The sequence below is a fragment of the Dermacentor silvarum genome, chromosome 1 (assembly GCF_013339745.2).
Source record: "Dermacentor silvarum isolate Dsil-2018 chromosome 1, BIME_Dsil_1.4, whole genome shotgun sequence".
In the NCBI taxonomy this organism is placed as follows: domain Eukaryota; kingdom Metazoa; phylum Arthropoda; class Arachnida; order Ixodida; family Ixodidae; genus Dermacentor; species Dermacentor silvarum.
Genome location: NC_051154.1, coordinates 418,643,428 through 418,667,185, shown reverse-complemented (window position 1 = coordinate 418,667,185; position 23,758 = coordinate 418,643,428). Strand labels below are relative to the sequence as shown.

General features: G+C 47.1%; 1 protein-coding gene across 1 annotated transcript in view; it reads left to right on the top strand.

Moving 5' to 3' along the window:
• The window catches only part of LOC119447504 (nose resistant to fluoxetine protein 6), a 515,692-nt gene that overhangs the window by 307,564 nt on the left and 184,370 nt on the right, over positions 1-23,758 (top strand). Inside the window, exons 6-8 of the mRNA XM_049660741.1 lie at positions 11,377-11,547; positions 15,834-15,927; positions 17,090-17,182. Of these exons, the coding sequence (XP_049516698.1) occupies positions 11,377-11,547; positions 15,834-15,927; positions 17,090-17,182 (358 nt within the window). The remainder of the gene's footprint in view (positions 1-11,376; positions 11,548-15,833; positions 15,928-17,089; positions 17,183-23,758) is intronic.

The following is a 23,758-nucleotide window of genomic DNA, read 5'->3' as shown; positions in this document are numbered from 1 at the left end:
TGCTGAGCGCAACTACACAATTACAGAACAGGAGTGCCTCGCCATCGTGTGGTCAATACAAAAATTTCGACCCTATCTCTATGGCCGCCATTTCACAGTTGTGACCGACCATCATGCTCTGTGTTGGTTGTCGTCCCTGAAAAACTTGCCTGGATGCCTCGGCCGTTCGGTACTGCGCTTGCAGGAATATGACTTCCCTGTCCCGTATAGGTCCGGCAAACATCAAGATGCCGACGCTATGTCGCGCTGCCCGCTGTCTCCAAACGCCCATGCTTCACCTTTGGACTGCACGTCACCATCTAGCCACACGTCTCAGCACACGCCCAGTATCCCGGGACAGTCGGTTGCCTCAGTTGACTTTCTTCCGTCTACTGACCACGTCTCACTCCAACGTACTGACCCATACTGCCGAACGCTGATCGACCGACTTACTGGCTTGGCCCGACCCCCCAAAGAGTCGCTTAAGACGACAACTTTCACGTTTCAAGCTTCAAGGTGGAGCGTTATTTCGATTAATCTACCATCCTTCCGGTAACCGATGGGTACCAGTCATACCTCGCTCAATTCGACTCCAAGTATTAGAAGCATTTCACGACGACGCGACGGCTGGCCACTTGGGTCGCATCATCAGACCTACGACCGCATCAACACGCGTTGTTTCTGGCCGGGCCTTTCCACCTCTGTCGCCAAATACGTTGGCTCCTGCGCGTCATGCCAACGCAGAAAACGCTCGACATACTTTCCAGCCGGTCCTCTGCAGCCTCTACCATGCCCGTCCACCCCCTTCGAAATTGTGGGCATAGACTTGTACGACCCCTCCCACTCATGCCCGCTGGTCATCGCTGGATCGTTACCGCAGTGGATTACGTAACTCGGTACGCTGAGACAGCTGCTCTTCGCTCTGGTACTGCCTCAGAAGTCGCCGAGTTTTTCGTGCACGGAATCGTTTTGCGCCATGGCGCACCTCATGTCCTCCTGAGTGACCGTCGCAAGATGTTCCTATCACATGTCCTTCGTGAAGTCCTCCAGGCCTCTGACACCACCCATAAGACCACATCAGCGTACCATCCGCAAACAAATGGTCTTACAGAGCGTTTTCATCGAACTTTGTCCAACATGATGTCAATGTCGTGGGGTCTCACATGTGCCCTTGGGACAAAGCAACGACAGCACAGTAGTGCAAACAACCACAAGGGCATTTATTGCGCCTTTCATACACCAATGCACACCAGCCGAAGTACTACCAATTGAACATTCACACGGGCGCGCGACTAATCAAGGAAGTCCGACTCACCGCGACCCGATAGCGATCGAATACGTTCGCCCCATGCTATGACACCATCGCCTAGTCTTTCACGTGTACGGTCACGCGAACGGTGGCGCGTTCAAACGATCCGTGTTCGTCCATACCGGTGCCCCGCTCCGAGCCACGCGAGACGTCTCGCGAAGCGGGGATCGGCGCACGCGCGGGACGTCCGCGTCGCTCACCGATCCCAACCCAAAGAGGAAGCGCCGTTGACCTTTTTCTCCCAAGTCACCCCACCGTTCGGTGGCGTTAGCATCGCGACACTCGCGCCATCTCTCGCAATGCGCCGCAACCACCACGACCGCCGTCGGCACTTAGCCACGCGGTGAAGCCGGATTACAGGAGACGGGTGAGAGTCGCGCATCCCCACATCCCCCCAACCTTAAATCACTACACATACTCCGGCGAAACATGTCACACGGTCTATGAACGCGCGCGTCGCGAACAGAAGTTAGTACATGCGACAGTGGCCGCGCCGAGGAAATGTCCACACGTTATCCACAACATGCGAGCCGACATTGTCTCTGGGGTTCACCGCTGGCGTCCGTTGGTCACAGCACCACCTCTGCAGATTCGATGGCACGACTCCAGCCCAGAACTCCGGAAACGACGATCTAGAAGTCGGCAAGAGCAAGCGTCGCTCGCGCCCTGTCGACGAGAGCCGCAGTAGCCGTTGGTGACTGCCGGCTCTTTTCCCAGTCGGCGAGCGTTGCAAGCCGGACATAGGCGGCCGCCGAAGTCGCTGCGCCGAACTGGCCACAGGCATCTCCATTACCAGGGGTGGCTCGTTCGTAGGCCGGGGCAGCAGCACAGACGATGTGCAGGTGACAGCAAACCAGGGGTGACTCCGCTCACGCTGCGTTCACTCAACTCACTCGACAAACACTAAAGTAGTGCAAGGGAGAGGAATTCGGCACACGCATCGCCCACGTGGTACGATGTTCAATTCGGCTAGCAAAATTTCGGGCGGCTATTCTGATGCTAAGTTGACGTGAACAAAGCTCGCTTTCTTGAGTCGAACGAGTAATTTCAATTCGTGCGAGGCGAACTAATGAGGGAAGCAATGTGCGACACCTCAACACCACGGTCCACCAAGTTGTGTCCCTCAACGTGCGACAGGCGGCTTTGTAAAGCCTTAGGCCTAATGCGTCGCTACTTTGACAACGACTGGCATCCAAAAAAAAACATCACCCAAAATGGGCACAACAGGCAGCCGCGAGGAGACGTTAGCTCTGTGAGGTGGTCCTACCCCGCTCGGTGCACACAGCTCCGAGTTGACGGCGCCCACCGTCCCAGACGGTGTCGGAGCGCCCGGTGCCAGGCCGCAATACCAGTCAGCCCGTAGCGGCACCCGTGGCCCGCGGCCACCCGGCTCCCTGAGCCGCGACTTCCGAAGTCAAAGATATAGAAGAAGCTATTTACATAAGAAATTCGGACCACCCACGAGGCTTCCGTACTCACTCGCTGCAGGCTTGCCAATGCTCCGCGGGCGCTAGGCCTCGCTCTCCCAGGATGCAGACCACGTGGCTCTCGTACCGACGAGTGTACTTCAACAAAACACTCGCGAAAAGGCTTAGCATGTTGAAAAGTTCAAACACGCTACAGCGACCGTCGCCTCACTCAAGAAAGCATGCAGCGGACACTAGCGATCAAAATCCACGCTAGGACTACGCTTGGGTTGAAACAAAGGTCTCGCGGACCGAGCAAAACTGTTAAAATTATCATCCGATACCCCAAGAAGTCCACGTTGGGCAGCCAGATGTGGGGTCTCACATGTGCCCTTGGGACAAAGGAACGACAACACAGTAGTGCAAACAATCACAAGGGCATTTATTGCGCATTGATACCAATGCACACTAGCCGAATTACTACCAATTGAACATTCACACGGGCGCGCGACAAATCAAGGAAGTCCGACTCACCGCGACCCGATAGCGAGCGAATACGTTCGTCCCATGCTATGACACCATCGCCTAGTCGTTCACGTGTACGGTCACGCGAACGGTGGAGCGTTCGAACGATCCGTGTTCGTCCATACCGGTGCCCCGCTCCGAGCCACGCGAGACGTCTCGCGAAGCGTGGATCGGCGCACGCGCGGGACGTCCGCGTCGCTCACCGATCCCAACCCAAAGAGGAAGCGCCGTTGACCTTTTTCTCCCAAGTCACCCCGCCGTTCGGTGGCGTTAGCATCGCGACACTCGCGCCATCTCTCGCAATGGGCCGCAACCACCACGAACGCTGTCGGCACTTAGCCACGCGGTGAAGCCGGATTACAGGAGACGCGTGAGAGTCGCGCAACCCCACAATGTATGTTCTACCCGATCACACCAACTGGGACACCATTCTACCTTTCGTGACGTTTGCGCACAATACTGCCGTCCAACTTACAACCAATTACAGTCCCTTCTTCCTTGTGTACGGTCGCGCGCCGACTTTCGTCTTGGACACTACACTCCTTTCAGCACCTGCTGCTCCATCCGCGTCTCTTCCTGAAGAATTTGCTGCTCGCATCGCCCGCTGCCGTGAAATTGCGCGCGCAAACATCGCTACCTTTCAGGACAAAAGGAAAATTCGCTATGATTCGCTATTCGCTATCTGAAAATTCGCAGACATTACCAAATCCTGACTAGGAGCCTTACTATTGTCGTTGAAAAGAAAACTGTACACGCATTGCTTTCTACCAGTGCTAACATAGAGTGCAGAAACTTGGAGGTTAACAAAGAAGCTCGAGAACAAGTTAGGGACCGCACAAAGAGCGATGGAACGAAAAATGTTAGGCCTAACGTTAAGGGACAGGAAGAGAGCGGTGTGGATCAGAGAGCAAACGAGGATAGCCGATATTCTAATTGACATTAAGAGGAAAAAATGGAGCTGGGCAGGCCATGTAATGCGTAGGATGGATAACCAGTGGACCATTAGAGTTACAGAATGGATACCAAGAGAAGCGCAGTCGAGGACAGCAGAAAACTAAGTGGGGTGATGAAGTTAGGAAATTTGCAGGAGCAAGGTGGGGTCCTCAGCTAGCGCAAGACAGGGGTAATGCAGTGGACATAAATATAGGCTGATGATGAATAGACGCAAGCACTTATTGAGCCATCCTTTTTCCGCACCAGCATGACCGGACAGGCCCAAAGACTGTGGGAGGGCTGGATAACACCTCGTTTCAGCATGTCGTCAACATCACACGGCGTTCGACTACGGGAACACGGTATGGACGCTGGCGTAGCGGAGCATGGTGACCAGTGAACCACCGCTGACGTGCGCCCCAAAGAAGGTTGGCCAAGGTCGAAAGAAGCACAGAAACGTTTAAGAAGCTCAACAACTTGACTGCGTTAAGCTGACGTAAGCGCGTCATCGCCGGTATGAAACAAAACATCTGGGGAACGTGAGGCTGGTGCGGCAGCAGAAGTGACGACACCGATAGGCAGTGGTGCCATATCGGAAGGTAGACCAAATAGGAGAATGACGTCAAAAGTGTTGAGAATCCCCACCCATTCACCATGTAATAGAGTTGAAGGACAGGCAAACGGATAGCACACAAATTGTAGCGGTACCGTCGGCGAATGTGACAATGGCAAATGGTAGTAAAAGGTTCCGTCGACGCGCACAATCTTCAGACGGTGTAAAAAGGGCAGTCGTGGCAGAGGCAGAGTAACAAGGAACGGGCACCAAGGCGGAGAAAAAGGAGAAATAATGACGTAAGGGGTGACGAAAACTTTATAGGACAACGGTTCGGGAGATCGACGGTAGCGTCACGGAACGGAGACAAAGCCAGTTGCGCGCGAGCGCAGTCGACAACAGCATGATGCACGGAAACAAATTCCCGACCCAGAATAAGGGCATGCGAAGCACGGCATAGAACGGCGCATTCAACAAAATATAGTGCATTCTGAATCATCACACGAGCGGTGCATGCGGCCGAAGGCATGGATTACTGCGAGCTTACGTGCGTAGTGAAAGATCGGGAATAGGAATCGTCACTTTCTTGAGTTTGGAGCAGAGGTCTTCACTTTTAGAGAAACGGCCGTCACTGTATCGATAAAAGCGGTTGTCGCGACGCTTTCCTGCAATTTCGTTAGGAGGAGAAAGATAAGACCTTGAAAATTTCGACGACGACTCAGTTCTTGCCTCGGGAACTGCGACTGTCAGTGTTCCTCCTGACTGAGCTGGGACGAGAAAGCATGGGGGAAAGGGAACGGCAGCGAGGAGGAAGCCGACGTGAGGTGGAGCGACGTGAATACGAGTCCGAGGCATCAGGGATACAACGGTGCGAAAGTTGTTGGGTAAAGTAACTGAGGTTTGGCGCGTCATGACAAAAATAAAGCCCACGGCGGCGACAGAAACGCGCTACATATCCCGTAATACCGTATGCGAAACAGATGGGGCGGTTATCCGGAGTACGCCAGGAATTAATAGTAGGTGCGGAAGGCGACAACGGTACGTGAACCAGGCGTACTGGACGTGGCGACGAGTGGAAACTGGGGGCTGGTCTGGACGTAGTAGGAATCGGACGCGCAAGAGGTTGGTTGAGAACGGCAGCGTAAGTCTGAAGTGCAGTCACAGGCGGCGGTTGAGAGGGAAGGGGGGGCGCCTCAGCAACTTGCGCCTGGAACACAAGATGGAGCAATGGGTCTTGTGTGGAAGCAGGCTGAGTAACACATGCCACAAGAGACAGGCGGCGAGCCACTTCTTCCCAAATGTATTGCTGAATCTGCGGCAGCAAGCCGGAACGATCAGCACCAACGCATCCGGGCTCCAAGGCCGAGAGGTCCGCAGATTGATCACTGGTACGACGGGTGGAAAGGCGCTGTTTGCGCAGGTCGTCAACAGTTTGACAAAGCTCAAATCCTTGAGCAACTGACGTAGGGTTCTTGGCCATAAGCATATGTAAGGCATCGTCGTCTATACCTTTCATAATATCCCTTATCTTATCGGCTTCGGATATGGACGCATTCATGCGCTTACAGAGGTCGATGACGTCCTCAGTGCAACTCGATAAGGTCTCACCGTTTTGTTGAGCTCGACCACACAGTGTTCAAGGCGTAGACTGCGCACAGCGGGACGGCCGAAGAACGAAGTGAACGTATCTGTGAAAGCTGGCCAGGTTGTAAAATCGGCTTCGTGGTTTCTGCACCGCAGATTGGCCACATCGGTCAAATAAAAGATGACGTTGGTCAGCTTGTGTGGTTATCCCACTTGTTATACGGTCTAACGCGTTCATACTCTGCAGCCAGTCCTCAACGTCAAAATCGTCGGTGTCACTGAAGATCGCAGGGCCGCGCTGACGTACCGCACCAGAACATGTGACAGCCGTGGGGGCGGGAGCGGCTTGCGAGGTGCCGGTGCCATCGGTCATTGTGGAGGCAGATGGTAAGGTACGGCTTCGGAGATCCAGGGCGCTGAAGACGAGTACCCCGCACTTCCACCAAATGCCACGGGATGTTCTTATCACTAAAGTCCGCCGGGAACCTAACACCAGTGAAACGGGGCAGTCTCGGCTGGAAAGCGATCGAGCGCGCACTTCTAGTTTGTCGTCTTCCTCTTCCACACTTCTCCGCGCCGGCGCCGATAATCTCCAGTACAACATATGCTGTTTTGATGTCTAAAAATTGTAATTAAACCCGCGAAACAACGCATTGCCTATGCTAGTGTTTTATTGAGATAGCAATAATATGGACACTCCAAGCGGATTTCTGCCGTCGCCGTGAGCTTCCGTGTAAAGTTCAAGGGCAATATAATCGTCGCCGGGCGCTGTATGCTTGCTGTATGGGCGCGTGAAACCACGCGCACATACAGCGCGCACTTGCGCGCTTTCATGGGAAGCGAACGCATGGCGGATAGCAAATGCGACGTCTTCCGTTGCGCGAAAGGCCGTGGAAGGATGGGAGGGAGGGAGGGGGAGCGACAGTGTGCTGCGGCACCAAATGCTTGCGACCGGCCGCAAGGGGAACGGAATCTCGCAGGCGAAATGAGGAAAGCTGGAAGGCAGCGCGGGAGGGAGGTGGTGCGGGTGCGGCTTTTGCTCTGCGAGCAACTGCGTACTTATACTTTGCGCTGCTGCGGGCGGTCGCGCGCACCGTACCTTGAAAGCAACCTGCAACAGGTCTCCTACCTTTATATGCGCTGTGCTTCCGCCGCTCAGTTTCCGTTGAAGCGATAGACCGCACGAACCTTCGCTTGCTGCTGCTGGTGCGGTTGCTCACGCCAGCGTTTTGAGAGCGGTTGTGTGCGGTCATTGAGTGTGATCTATTCGTGTCTGCTTGTGTGCGCTGACACCCTGCTTGTTAATTCAGTTAGTAAGCGAATGTGTCCAAGTTTATACAGCCGAATAAACTACTATTCCTACTCCGTATAGCTCTCTACTAATTTCCTATGGCAATCGATGTTTCCCCTTTCGGGCGAAGCTGCGACTTTTTTGATACACTGAAGAGTGTTCAATTGTGGATAGTCAGCAAACCAATTACTGATAAAATATTTATTGTACTATAATTAAGCTGCAGTTTAAGAGACATTTCATTTTTTGTACAAATGTACACCCTGGGGCAATAAATAAACATAAATAAATTGTTGCAATTTTTCTTAATGTGGAACTGCGTTTGGGCAATACAGGATTCATACTAGAAATAATACTTTAAATTTGACCGGAAGCCAAGTAGCTCAATTTTTCTTAGAATCATGTGAGGCCAACAGATAGTGAAGCCACGGAATACGTGGGTGAAATTATTTTTAGTTTTATTAGAAGTGATGAGGTAAAGGCAAATGGACCTGCCGCTCATCCACAACCAATTGTTCTACGGCAACTGCAGCTGTTCGCACGTCCACATTGCTGCAGGTATTCATGGTTGTGTACAAGATTCACGCCAGCGCCTCCCATGGCGGCCGGCGTGAAACATCCTTTTGACCCATGGCGTCATGTAGTACGTGAACTTCCAAAGGCCTCACGGGCTATGAGAGACAACGTAGTGGGGACCTTCCGATTGATTTTGACCATCTTTGCTACGCGTTAAAAACACGGCACACGGAACACGTCCAGTAAGAATGCGGCCGCCACGGCACGAATCGAACACACACCCCTGCAAGAGAGAGAATGATCAAAATTATTGCCAAGTGCCTTGCAATACCACCAGCTACGATTCGTGAACTGCAATGTGCGCCGTAATTGAAGTCGTTAAAAACGTTTTTGGTGCAATTTTATTATTAGTCAATTATGCATATTTCGATTTATTATGCAAATAACGTCCGCGTGCTCGGCCAGTCAAGTTCGAGGATTAAAATTGTTCTATCCGCCACAGGCATCTTTTTTTCTCAAAATTTAGTATGGCCCCCCAAAACAGAACACATCTTATACAAGGTGTCCCAGCTATCATGCATCACGTTTTTAAAAATATGCGGGCCATTCTACGTCAAGATAACTTCACGTGAAGATAACACTCAGAGCATGTTTCACGTTCGAGTAGATCAGCCGCCAGTAATTTGTTGTTGACACCAACTATTTATTAACTAATTACAATTAGCAAATTTTTAATTACTGGCCTCAATCACGTGCTGTCTATGTAGAATTTGTAGTAAATTGAAAGAAAATGAAAACTGGCATATTTTCAGCCAGGTAAATTTTCCCGTTTACTTTTTCCGGCTCTAACGAAATACGAAATATCAAGAAATATAAAAAATGGAAAAAATGTGTGGGCACCTAAGCACTTTTGAGTTCTGAATGCGAAAGCATTAATGTCCAATCGAATACCGCTGAGTTTCGAGTTACGAACTCCTCGCGGGCTAGCGAGTGCGTTGAGACGCTTGGCCAAAGCCACCTTATTACAAGGCACTTCGATCCGTGACCTCATGCTACCTGGCCCGACTCCCATAGAATCTCATGGGGACACTCCCGAGTGGTGATTTTGACGTCATGGCTTGTGTTACGCCGGGATTTGCAATGGCGCATGACGTCATCAAGGAGGCGTTGTCTTGGCGCGTTTCGATTTGGCCTTACCGAGGCGCAGTTAGAACTCAGGCGAGAGCTTGCGTGGACAAGCAACGTGCAGATAACACAGGCTTGTGAGAGCGGAGGTGATGTGGCGTCGCGGCCATGCCCATCTCTGCTCCGTGGAGGCGTAATATTTTTCATTTTTCTGAAGCTTTCTTTATCAGCCGAAAAAAAAATAAACAGGCAAAAGGTACTTGGCTGAAAAGATGCCAGCTGTAAGTTTCTTTCAATTTCCTCAGAAAAAACTTTTTTTGACAGCATGACATTCAGAGCAGTAATTAAAAATTTGGTCATTGCAAATAATTATTCAACGTAATGGCATCAACAAAACATTACTGGCGGCTACTCGACTCGACTGTTAACAATGTGCACTTTGTTATCTTTGGGTAGGACGACTCGTCTTTATTTAAAAACGCGATGATGATAGCTCTCACATCCTGTATACAGTAAACTTAGGATCCAGCCATGAACGCTTGTCCATTCCAAATCTTATGCCAAAATCCGGCCTTAATCCGAAAATACGGGTAACGTAAATGCGCGTTGCTTAATTACACACACCAAATGCCACCAAAAAATAATCAAGCAACGCGACAAGTGAATAGAGAGGTTTAGCGTATTCTGGTAAATGCTAGCGGACTGGGCGTTATACCGGATGAGCGTAGGCGCATACGTGAACGGCCTGCACGGTGCCAGCCACCTGGTGGTGTAGAGCTCAACCAGACGAACACAGAGCTAATATTATAGTAACCAAGTGTATTTTACTTCGCGGCTGGTGCAAATTTTCGGCAGCAACACGATTACGCCGCTGCAGCAAACTTACGCCATGAGCAAAGTCAAATACACTTGCTTACTGCAATATTATCTCTGTGTTTGTCTGGTTGAGCTCAGCGCCACCAGGTAGCTGAGCACCGCACGGCACGTTTGCACCTCCGTTCATCCGGTATAACGCCCAGTCCGCTAGCGTTCACCCGAATGTCGGGCACGCTAAAGCTCTCTAATGACTGCGATTGATGTACTGTGTATCGCTTCCAGACAATGGTACCGACGATTACGATACTCCCTAATACGAAATCTGAGCGCTACTCTATACGTGCTTTCATTTCGCGATGGCTCGCGCGGACAATCTTTCTCGTGCAGCACGTTGCAAATGCAGCGAAATGTGGTGGGACTGCCTCGCTAATCTGGAGATCGCGAAAGCCAGCGCGTGGGAGACACGTGGGCGCGATTCACAGCAGCCGCCTCTCACAGACGACGACGGGCGCTACTCTGGCGCCATCTGGTAGCCATCGTCGCCGTACTACGCTTTTTTCTCACGCTTTCGCTATGCCCTCCGCTTTCCTCCTCGCGTCTTTCCGCGTTCGCTATTTTATCCTTCGCTCGGTTACACCGACGCTCGCAATAGAAACGGGCGCCTAGGAGCTGCGCTCTAAAACAAAGTTTCTTGAAAATATTTTACGCGTAACAGGGTATAAAAAATTTCTGATTATGATGGGACCTTTATTAGAGGGAAGCGTAACGACAACAAAGACGGCTTAACAGCTGGAACTGTCTGTGCCTTGCTTGTCTACTTATTTTTTTAGCTTTCTGGATTTCAAAATTCTGAATCACCTACTCTCCTGACTGTCGATTGTAATGAGTAGTGATCACTGCAGAAGGACTTCCTGTATTTTTGCATTTCATACCGCATTGGCAGCGCCTTCTACCAAACAATTTATGTTTGTGGCCCTTTCTCTGTTTATGCGCAGTGTGTTACGAATATTTTATTTCGTAAAGCACTGTCATGTTTTCAAAATAAAGTAATGCGATATGCGCCAGACATAACTTTTTCGGGCGCATTACTGCTTGGAGCGTACGATAAAAATGTTCACTATTGCTGCCCAATTATTTCGAAATGAGCATTTGTTTCCTCGAGTGCCCAACATGCTTGCCTTGTCTTAGCCTTGGATGTTTATGGAAAGATTTTCATTGTGAAAATCAGTAACTGTTCCGAGACCAAGCTTTTGTAGCTCTACGTGTTTCAACTTTCTGCATGCAAACTGTCTGTGTAAGTGCTAACTCCTAAACGATACTATGTTCTTTGATTTTGCAGGCGAACTACTCCAATCGTTCTTCAAGTTATCGCTGCCACGGGTTACGTACAAGCTGTTCAAAGTTGGAAACTCTAATACCAGCCTCAAGGTGTTGAATGGCCTCCGAATTTGCGGTGTCTTCTGGGTGGTGACTTTCCATACGTACATTTATCCGGACATCGGCACATACCGTAAGCATACCAGTAGGTTGTAGACCTTCTTAGGAGTTGTAACATTTGATGATCACAAAGTGAGTAGTGAAAAAAAAGAAATAATCGAAAATGACCTCCAGCATGACATAAGTGATGTAATCATAACGACGCGTATGCAGGCTGGAGCACCACTCTTGATGCCTTTCTTTGGCAACAAATCAGCACCACCGCAGCTGCGAATCGAAGTATTATTGAAATGAATCAAGATAATGCCATTCCGGCAAGTCGTTTTAAACAGCGAAGCTGTTTAAGCCAGCCGTGATTTGTGTGCGTGTGTGCCACGAAATTATCATCATCAGCATTCGCTCGAGCGTCGTCGTCTTCTTCCGCCGTTTAAGCCAGCCGTACTTTGTGCGAGTGCCACGAAACTGCCGGGCCGTAGCCATGGCAACCAGGCGACGCCACATAGACACGCATCCGGCGAGCTCCCGCCAGCTGCGAGCTACGGCGCATGCACCGTGACGTCATCCTGGCGCGTTTGCGTTCGTCGCACGAGAAAAATAAATAAATGAATAGTAAAACAAAATGAACGTTCTTGGCAAGGCAGGATTCGAACCCGGGTACCCACGGTCCAAAGGCGAGCGTCATAACCACTGCACTATATACGTTTTTTTCTGTTTTTTTACCTTGGGGGACTCACTGTTTCATTTGTCGGAAGCCAGAATCGATCGAGCATGTATTCCTAGATTGTTGGGAAGCATTTTTCTTTTGGGAAATTTTACCAACACACTCTCAAAAAAGACCTACCTGTGGACTCTTTCGGTAAACAATTTTTGCCAGTTGAAAATGAGGATGGTATTTCATTTTACCTCATTATGCTCTTGGGCCTCCACAGCATTTGGCGATCTAGGATGGCAGTTCGGAACGCTGACATAGACGCGAAGTCGATAACACTATATTTCAAGTAAAGCATCAATAGAATTATTGCTGTGTACCAGTTTAAAACCCCAGAGCCTGAATGGCTCCCAAGAGTTGAAGCCTTCTTAAGCATGCCCGAATATTAACGGGATCGCGCAAAGCCAGTTTCCAGAGACTGCTCCCTCGAATGTATCTTTTTGTGTAATTTTGCTGTCGAATGTGGCAACAGTGCGCTATACAACCACACTTGCAGAACGTGCATTTATGGGAACGATATGGTTGCATTGTATATTGACGATTGCAACACAACTTCCTTCGGGAGCGAGAATGAGAGCGAGAGAGAGAGAAAGAAAGAGAAAGAAGGAGAGAGAGAGAAAGAAACAGAGGAAGAAAGAGACAAAGAAGTCGAGAAAGAGAGGAAGAGAGAGAGAGATAACCTAGCTACAACCAAGAGACGCAATCAATCGGTCAGCTTCGCTGTGTCTTGAGCTTTGCGCGGCCTAGCGCAAGCTTTCGCCTTTTCTGATGGCATTTTACTTCAGCACAGTGATAACACTAAAAAAAAAAAAAACGATCCTTACCAGATGTATGCCATCTGAGTGACAGTGACGACATCAAAGCTGTACAAGTGAGTTCTCACGGTCCTCCGCGGACGTAGTATTTAGCTTAGAGATCATTCATCACCCCTGAGCCGTAGCCGTACAGACTCCTATAGCTCGCCTCCTACTTTGACGCACGTTGCGTTGCTGGTTGATTTCAAGGACACCCGCCTTAAGCGCCGTACGAAAAGGGCTGCAGGACAGCTTCGAAGTGAAACCATTCCTTAAGAAACGATAAATGACCAAATGTAACCCTTCTTCCTTATCGCTTGATTGATATTTCGTACTGTCCTCGCTACTATTTTCCACCGCCGTAGCCGTACAGATTCCTAGCTCGCCTCCTACGTGGAGCAGGTGAAGCGCGACGTTAGCAACAAGAATTACGAATTACTAGCGAAAAAAGTATGCTAAGAAATCTTTCTCTATTCCACTGAGGTATACACAAGTAAATTTTGTTTTATAAATATTGATAATTTCATTTCAACTTTGACGCACGTTGCGTTGCTGGTTGATTCCAAGGACACCGGCCTTGAGCGCCGTACGAAAAGGGCTGCGGGACAGTTTCGAAGTGAAACCATTCCTCAAGAAACGATAAATGACCAAATGTAACCTTCCTTACACGACTCTACCTTATCGTTTTGCGATAAGGAACGTGCTGTGATCAATAATGATAGCACACATGCTCGCCACCTAAACCAATTACTGCTGCTGCATTACTTAAAATACCGATTGATCTCCTGTACGACCTACTCATCGGCCTCATGCCTAAGGTGTGGCTCTGACAGACAGGTCAAACACTCAAGCTTCGCGCCTCTTAAGTTGTGAAGCCATCGCATGTGTATCTTCTACAACCGGTGTGTAAACGGATACTCTGATCTGTGGAAGACTTGATAGCGTAATGCTCTGGTTAGCAGCCACGCCATAACTATTCGTGGGTGCATCACCTTACCTCGGCTGGAAATATTCCGAATACAAAGACAAATGCCGACGCAATTTATGCCGATAAATATGATGCCGCCAGTATTAGTCATATCAGGGCAATATATTTAGTGTGCCAAATTAGTTGTCAGCTAAGAACGTTAATGAGAGGGTAGCAGTCGTCGTAATCAAGCTGAATAGGAGGTATAGAATGAAGTTAGTACAAGCCTACACTCCAACCTCCAGTCACGATGATGAAGAGATAGAACAGTTTTATGAAGATGTTGAATTCGCGATGAGAAACTTGCAAGCTCAGTATGCTGTAGTCATGGGCGACTTGAATGCAAAAGTGCGGAAAAAGCGGGCTGGTGAACAAGCAATTGGCAATTACGGCATATATTATAGGAATAGCATTATGAAACATAGTTCAAGCGCACAATTAAACACGGACGAGAAGACAAGGACAACACGAACGCCGGACTTCAACTGAATTTTATTTAGCGAAAACAGGGCTTTATGTATACTGGGGGTGAGAGGGGGGAGGGGCGCTGCTAGTGCACCGCACCCCCCCAATATATTTCGTTGGTCCAGGTCACAATCATCAGAGGCGTCGATAACCAAAAGAGAAAAAAAATCCTTTTTTTTTCAGATCACTCATGTACAATCTTGCACATCTCCCGCCCTACCTATAGCTAATGCGAGACACACGTTTGCCCAGAGATAATCAAGTTGTTTCTTCCCGAGCACAACAGAAGGAGCACTGACGCAGTAATCGTTTTCATTAGAGATACAAAGAGCTTCAAAAATTTCCTGGTTTTTCTGAGTGCTGAATTTGCGCAACACACGTGCTCGTTCGAAAAACGCCTTGTATGCTGGCTTGTGCGAGCAACAACGAATGTGGTCAGCTAAATAAAAAGAGTTATGGAACGAAACATGATTGGCGTAACATTAAGAGACAGGAAGAGAGCAGTGTGGCTCAGACACCAAACGGGCGTAGCAGATATTCTAGTTGACATTAAGAGACAGAAATGAAGCTGGGCAGGGCATGTAATGCGTAGGGTAGATAACGGGTGGACCATTAGAGTTACAGAATGGGTGCCATGAGAAGACAAGCGCAGTCGAGGACGGCAGAAAACTAGGTGGGGTGATGAAATTAGGAAATTTGCAGGTGGAAATTGCAATCAGCTAGCGCGACACAGGGGTAGTTTGGAGATTACAGGTAGAGGCCTTCGTCCTGCAGTGGACGTAAAAATAGTCTGGTGATTATGGCGATGGTGGTGAGAGGCCCTTTAAGGTATAGAGCAGAGTAGTGCAATGCACAATTTCATTGTGAGTTTGTCTTTGTGAGCGTTTTTTTTTTTAACTTTTGAAGTGAACGGGGAATATCACGCTTGAGTGGCGATAAAAAAGTGCACCCTAGCACATTGTTTGACCTGAAACTCACGTAGCAGTCAAAAACATTGTTTTGTTATGTCACTTCCAGAGTAGCAGATGAAAGTTACGGTTACCTGGCACTTCTTTATATACCTAGTACCATATATATACCGTTTATATATATACCGTTTATATACCTAGTACCGTATATCCGTGTCTCACGTCTCAATGTACCGCAAACATTTCAACTCGCCACATGTCTGAATATTCCCCACTGCACAGCGCCAGAGCCCACCAGTCGCTGACGACACACGCAAGGTTCACGTGCCTGTCGCTCACGTCTATGGAAAGGAAAACACTTAAAGGTTATTTTTTGCCATATGGGGGAGGGGGGGGGGGGACACTGCGCTGCATAGGATCTACTGCGCTGGTGGGAAGCACGCACTCAAGCTTCAGTCTCAACACATCGCGACAACTGTGCCTTTAATGTGTTTCTTGTTTTCATTTCTTTAACAGGCGCTCTCAGGGAGCTCCAAAAAAATGCCATCTACATTCCGTTCCAGTTCATTAACAACGCTTGGCTCTGTGTCGACATGTTTTTCTTCATCAGGTACGTCAGTGTTTTCTATTTTCGAAATAATATTGCAAGTTTTACCCCAATATAGCACCACACGTATGAACCGATATGCTCGGACGCCTTCATGGCCTAGCACTCATTCGATCGCATGATATGCGTGATGTAATGCTTTTATTTCATTCCACAGTATTCACCACCAGCATTTACTAGCCCAAAGAACGACAGAATTCATTGTCACCTATGCAGTGTTTTCTTATACTTGAAAACTTCTTTTAAAAAAAGTGTACAAATCTTACTGAAACCAAATCACAACATATCTGCCCAGGCGGCCGTCATTTTCAAGAAAAGCAATCTATTCGGTAATTGCTCTACATACATAATTAACTTCTTAGTTTCAAACATCAAGGTACATCTTTATTTTCGAAAGGGAATCGTCAAAAAAATCTAGTTCCACGGTTCTACATTTCAAAACGGCTATGTAAACCCGAAATCTTTGGGTCAATATTATTCGTTCAATTGACCCTATTATCGCAGTGAAACGCTGTATAGGGCAGTGCAAAAGAAGGCTGTGCTGCGCGATAAAGTCTCGTCGATGCTGCTGAAGTGACTATGCGTCTAATTGCGAGTTGCGCACAGTGCTCGTGGAAGAGGGAAGTGCTTGATTTCAAAGCACGCTTTTATGTCACACAGGGGTAGGACAGAGAGCCGTGTTTCGTGGTGCTACGAGCGTAATCATGCATTTTGAACGCACTTGCTTCGGTCCTCATGGCAGTGGTGTCCGTCAACATTACAGCGCAGTGAGCAAGCGTATTGCAAGGATTTGTTTCTGCACAAAATGAAACCAAAAGCGATGGCTGGCACAGAGGCAACTAGATTTGCCCGTAAGAATAATTTGGGAGTTCCAAGAAGCGCGATATAAGGCACTCGTGGGACTGCGCATTTATTGTGGGCTTAGTTAACGTGCACCCAATGTGCAGTGAACGGGCGAACCCCAACGAAATGCGGGCGCCACGGACAGGATCCGCGCCCTTGGGCTTATCAGCGCAATGCCACAGCGGGCTCAGTCGGGTGTGCAAGTCTATGCTTCCATTTGAATATGTAGCCCTATTTCAAAGGTCGCAGGTGTCGCTGATGTAAACAACTATCTCGTAAAATGCGATATATAAGGTGTTAATGTTGATGTCTATCTTTACAGTGGATTTCTGATAATATATAATCAGCGGAAGATTCCATCCAAGAGTTCTTTATGCCGCTTCTATGTGAAAAGCTTGATTCAACGATACTGGAGGTAAGATTTTCTTTAATCTAGCTGAGAATATTGGCTTCCTCAGTCATTCTGTTATGTTTATTTGTGGAGGGGCGGCAAGCGGTGACATTGGTGCAGGGGTTCACATCTAAGCATGCACTAGAAACTGTGCATCGTGTTGCTGAAATCATTCCAAAACTTGAAGATTTATGGCTTCTCGAATTCCCTTCAGTGATTACAATCACTGAAGTACAAGCTAATTGCAATTACAGTACAATTACAGTAAGCAATTACAGTACAAGCTAATTGTGCTGAGTCGGTAGGTGGTTTCGGGTGCTGCCGTTCTGTCTGGTCATTTGGAATTATGGTCGTAATTTAAGGAAACTGTGTATAAAAATTATTAGTGTTTTAGACCTCTAGTACTGATCTGTTGCTTGCGTGAGAAGCATTTCTTCGCGTGAGAGTGTGCGTGCACTGGGACGCTGCTCATTAAGACGCTTCTCTAATATGTGGAAAATGATACAACGAATATGAGCAGTATTTAAGTAGCGCTTATGTTAAATTTGGTGGCCTTACTTGCCAAAACCACCGTATGATTATGAGGCTATTGGGGAACTCCGGAATATTTTAAACACTTAGGGACATGGACCCAATGCATGGTCATTTTAAACGCCTACCCAACGAGGATACCCGTCTGTCCGCCACATAAGACAAATCGCTGGAATAATACAAAATACATCCGAACGTGAGTTTCGAGCCTACGACCGCACGCTCAGAAACCCACGCTTGCAGAATAACTGAACCATATGAATGTGAAAGAAATGTCAAAATAGAACAGTTTCTATGAAGGCTTTGTTGAAATATTTGGTGATGGTGGAATACAAGCCCTCTTGGGACAGTCTGTAAGGCACATGGGGCGATTTTCATCGCACCGGAAGTGCGATTTCGTCGCATGCGACGAAAATCGCAGTCGCAGTGCCAACTCTGTAATTTTTGGCTGCGACCAACCGGTTGATCGCTATTTCGCGGTCTGTTTTGTAAAATGGCGGCGGTCACTCAACGCAACGTTTATACATACTTTTTTGTCTATAAATGTTAGCTCAACAAGCCTCGAACATTGAGTGGAGCCTTGGATTGCGCAATCGGTACGTACATCAGCACCGACACGCGAACAGTGCAGATAAAAACTCGTAGGTCAGATTCGGTTCTCTGATTTCTATGCGTTTGTTGGCAGGCTACGTTGCTAATCACGCGTCGCTTTTTTTAGGTTGGATTTGGGTGCTGATAGTGCGTACTTTTGCGTGACTTTCCGTTATTCACACGCGTTGCGAGTTGGTAAATACTATGAGGTGTCCCTCACGGGAAGGCATGACCTTCGGATGTCGTCCCAATTTTCTGGTTGTAGAAACTACTCGCGATATACGGAAATGCCACAGTTGTAGCGCGGTATGCTTTTGCGGACGGAACAATTTAAAGAATATGCAACTACGGACAAATGCTACGTCAATAGGTCGCGCTAGACGCGCGATCATTAGTTGCACTCGGTTGGTTTGGGCTTTCATGCGCATTTTCCCCAATAAATTGTCTCATTTCAAGGTTCAGTTACTTCCGCTGTGAGACGCGACTGCTTATCAAGCTCGCAAAGCGAACGTGCAAACTATCTATCGTAATCAGCGTTCTACATTAGCATATTTAACGCTTTGACTGGGAATAAACAGTATTGTCAATTTGTTTTCGAAGCAATATTTAAACAGATTTTTTCTCATTTTTCTGATGTATCATTTTTCTCCTGCACAAAAACACAATAAACCTTCAGTGTGTTGCAAACTTTGTATCCTTACTACATCTGTGTTAACCCTCACATTAAAAGGTAATATTTCACTTACTTCAGTGCATCGAATTACTTTTGTTTTGCTGGTTGTAACATATCGCAGTATTCTAAGAAACTACGTCGCCATAAACATCCTTGCCTTTTCTTGCTTCTCTGTCTCTACTTCCTGTAAAACACGAGCAATAATGCGAAAAGCAGGCAGACATCTGGTTTTTATAAGTCGTAGATAACTCATTAAACAAAAGCAGATAAAAATTGTGCAGTGAAGTTAGCCGGTTGTATTCCTTCCTGTGAATGATAGCACCTTTCAAGTGTGGGTGGTTCTTGCATGTCCGCAGCTCATAAAGTGTGCAGTCCTTCACGTCTTGCCCATCAACATTGAGGCAATGTTGCTAATGAGCCTGCAATTACATGTATTACTGCATAAACTCATATAACTATATTGCATCATTACTCAGCTGAGCTTGCCCAGAGTCAAATTCACCAAAATTCTACTTATCCTAGCTTGCTCTGCCTCATATTCACCAAAATTATGCACGACCGAGTTCGATCTGACTAATATTCACAAAGATTCTACTCAGGCAAGCTTGCAGCGAGTCATATTTACCTAAAATCTACTTATCCGAGCTTGCTCTCACTCATATTCAACAAAATTCTGCTCAGCTGAGCTTGCTCATTCATATTCATCAAAATTCTACTCAGGCTAGCTTGCACCGAGTTATATTCACCAAAAATCTACTCAGGCGAGGTTGCGTTGAGTCATATTCACCAAAAATCTACTTAGCCGAGCTTGCTCTGACTCATATTCATCAAAATTCTACTCAGGCGAGCTTGCACTGAGTCATATTCACCAAAAATCTGCTTCGCCGAGCTTGCTCCGACTCATATTCACCAAATTTTACTCATATGAGCTTGCCCTGACTACCACGTCCCAATATGCACTAAAAGTTTACTCAACCGAGCTTGCTCGTACTCATATCCACCAAAATTCTACTCTGCCAGGCTCATACGAACTCAGACTCATGGTTAGTTCGGAAGTCTTAGTGAGCCGACGTTTGAGTGAGTTCACCGAGCTATGTATACATAGAAATTACGGATGGTGAAGTTCTACCCGATTCTAACGATTACATTATCTATCGCAGAGATAGGGACGACAGAGGAGGTGGTGGGGTATTGCTCGCCATAAAGATAACATATCACGTCATTTCTTGTGCCGAAGCCTTCGAGTCTAGACCACCCAATAGCTCCTACAATTTTATTTCCAAATTACACGATAACATTACCTCTATTCGATCCAAGTATAACATAGCTGACATGTTTCTTCTTGGTGACTTTAACTTTCCAGACATTGACTGGCAGAACTTGCGAGGCCAATCACGTGCATCTTGTGAGTTCGTTCAACTAACACTTGATTTTTCACTTGTGCAATTAACCGACCAACCAACTCGTATCAATAACATTTTAGATCTTGTTCTATCGTCCACGCCCGAGAGGGTAAACACTATCACTTTTGCGGATGGGTTCAGTGACCACCGCTTATTACAATTCAGAGTTCATACACCTTCATGCTCACGTCACCTGAAAACTAAACAAGTATTTGACTACAAAAGAGCAAACGTCAACGCTATTACCAATGGTCTGGAAAGCTTCACGTCGTCATTCTTAGCAACTTTTTCTGAGCGGACAGTGAACGAGAATTGGTGCCTGTACAAAGAAAAGTTAATAAAATTAGCACATGCGCATATACCAAAGATTTCACTTCGCGTAAACTCATCGAAACCATGGTTCAGTAAAGCTTTTCGTACTCTAAAAAATAAAAAGAAGCGTCTCTACAAGACTGCCAAACGTGTGGACACACTTGTATCTTGGAGCAAACAGAAGTCTTGTGATGCAGCCTACTGCAATTCCTTGCGTCAAGCTAAACAAAAGTATTTCTCTTGCGATCTGAAATCACTGCTTCAAAACAACCCCCAAAAATTTTGGAAAATGATCTCTCCCGCTAAAGATTCCGACATTTCCAAACTACTTGATAGTTCTGGCTTGCCGATTGCACGAGAGCTTTCAGCATCTATCTTTAACAATTACTTCATGGCCGTATTTACAAAGATAGAGCATTCGAAAATACCAAAACCTGTCGAACTCTTATATCCATATAGGATCCCTATCAATATAACAACCACTGGCGTTGCTGAGCTGATCAACAACCCTAAGATTTCAACTTCTTCCGGCATGGACGGTGTAAACTCAAAAATCTTAAAATATACAGTAGTACCCTCTAGCACCGCCCTTCCTCGCTTGTTTCAACAGTCCCTCTCAACATGGGAAGTTCCGTATGATTGGAAGGTCGGTAAAGTTATATCTTTCTTTAAGTCTGGCGATAAGAGCACTGTTAACAATTACCGGCTAATATCACTAACAAGCGTTCCCGGTAAGCTATTAGAACACAATCTTTTCAAACGTAGCAAATCACTTGGAAACTAGTAAAGTCTTCTTTAAACATCAACATGGTTTTAGAAAAGGACTATAATGTGAAACACAAGTAATCGAATTGACTACAGATATTTTCCTTAACATGGATGCCGGCCCACAGAGGGATTCCATTTTCATAGATTTCGCTAAGGCTTTCGATCGCATTGCTCATTGCCGTCTCATAGCTAAACTTTCATGCTTAAACATCGATTTTCTAATAGTATCTTTGATAAGAAATTTCTCGTCATTCCGTAAGCAATTCACCGTCGTCGATAACTATATTTCCAGTATCAGCGATGTAACATTTGGCGTACCACGAGGAAGCGTACTCGGACCATTAGTTTTTCTGATCTATATTAATGACCTGCCATCCGAAATAACGTCATCCATTCACTTGTTCGCAGATGATTGTGTGATCTATCGTCAAATCTGCTCACCTTCCGATCACGTCGCTCTTCAACGAGATCTTGACCCTATTACTAACTGGTGCTCTTCTTAGCAAATGACCCTAAACACTGATAAATGCAAACTAATAACATTCACCCGCAAAAAGACATTTACCGCTTTGGATTACTCACTGGATAAGAAACCCGTTACTCGCACCAACAAATACCTCGGCATTCTCCTTACACCTAACCTGTCATGGTCTGCGCACATCGAAAAAATAACTGCTAAAGCCTCACGTACGCTCGGTTGTCTTAAACGTAACCTGCGCGATGCTCCTGCCATCACCAGACAAATCGCCTATCAGAGATTCGTAAGGCCACAAGTAGAATTCGCAGCCCCTATCTGGTCACCTCATCAAGCTTACCTAATCGCGTCTCTCGAGTCAGTCCAAAACATCCTTCTTATTCACCAAAACATCCTTCTTATTCACCAATAAACGATGTGACCGCTGCCACACTCTTTCATAACCGAACTGGAGCGAGAAAGCCGTCCTCTCTGCGTGTGAGGAACCTCAGTTCTTGAACATTTCCCTATGGCTGCAGCGAAACTGTTACCGCCGTGGTAGTGGCAGCTCATAGATTCCGACACATCGTTTGTAGAGGTCACTAAACACGCGCCAGAAGCACATATTAAAATGCATTTCCTAGAACTCCAGTCCAAGTACTAATGCTCAGAGTTTTACACAGACGCTTCTAAGTCATATGACTTATGCAGCTGTAGGTCCATCCTTCTCGGAATCCGGTGTACTACTCCCGGAAACGAGTATCTTTACGGCTAACTCACTATTATCAGATCTGAAGCACATAAGAAAATCAAAGCTTCAAAAAACAATTATATTTACAGACTCCCTAAGCGTTGTAAAAGCCCTAATGTCATTCTGCAAACACAAAAATCGTGTACTCATTTAGCTGTAATTTCGTTCTGTGTACAGCGCATATATTTAACCAGAGTGTGATTGTATGCTGGATACCTGGCCACATTGCGGGTAATGTGGTAGCAGACCAAATGGCCACAACGAATACAGCGCAATCTACTCCTACTGCTGCTGTTCCTGCCATAGACGTGAAGCCTTCTTTACGAAAGAAACTGCGAAGTCACTGGCATCGCCTGTGGGACGCATAAACAAATTCTTCAAGCTTCATGTGATTCTGGCCTTCCATAACGAAAACGCGACGAATTGATGTCTTGTTCTGCCGACTGCGTATAGGCTCCGCATAATTACCTACTCACTGGAAACCAACCTCCACTATATGGAAGATGTCGTGAAATGCTCAACGTCCTACACCTACTTGTGGTGTGTAAGAAAGCAGAAACCGAACGGAAAAAGCACTTTGCGCAAGCCTTTCCTTACCACATCCCACTGCAGCCAACATTGTTTCTGGGCTCAGCATCATTTTTTTAATGTGAAAGCAGTTCTGAACTACCTAAATGATGTAGTGCTACATGTTATTAGCCCAGGAATGTCGTAGCGCACTCTCTCACTAGAGGGTGCTCCTGCAATAGTAGTTATTGTAGAGCGCACGCCTCCATACCCTTGCGTTTGGGGGCCTCGTGAGGCGGTAGTGCTAGTTCCGTACTGATAAATTTTATTCGATGATCGTTCTATAACATAAATTTTACAGTCACAGCACCTCTTACTGCCATTTTCATTATTTTAGTACCCATATATTTTACGCACTTTTACAGCGACTGATTTTTAGGCCCTTTTACAGCAAAGTAACATCTACCTATTGAAATCTACCTGCCCATTGCATTGCCATATCGTTGTCACACATCACCAATTGCATGGCGCTCTTTGGCCATATCTGGCCCTTGCGCCACTAAACACATCATCAATAAGAGATACTGAAGGCAAAAAGATCACGATAGGC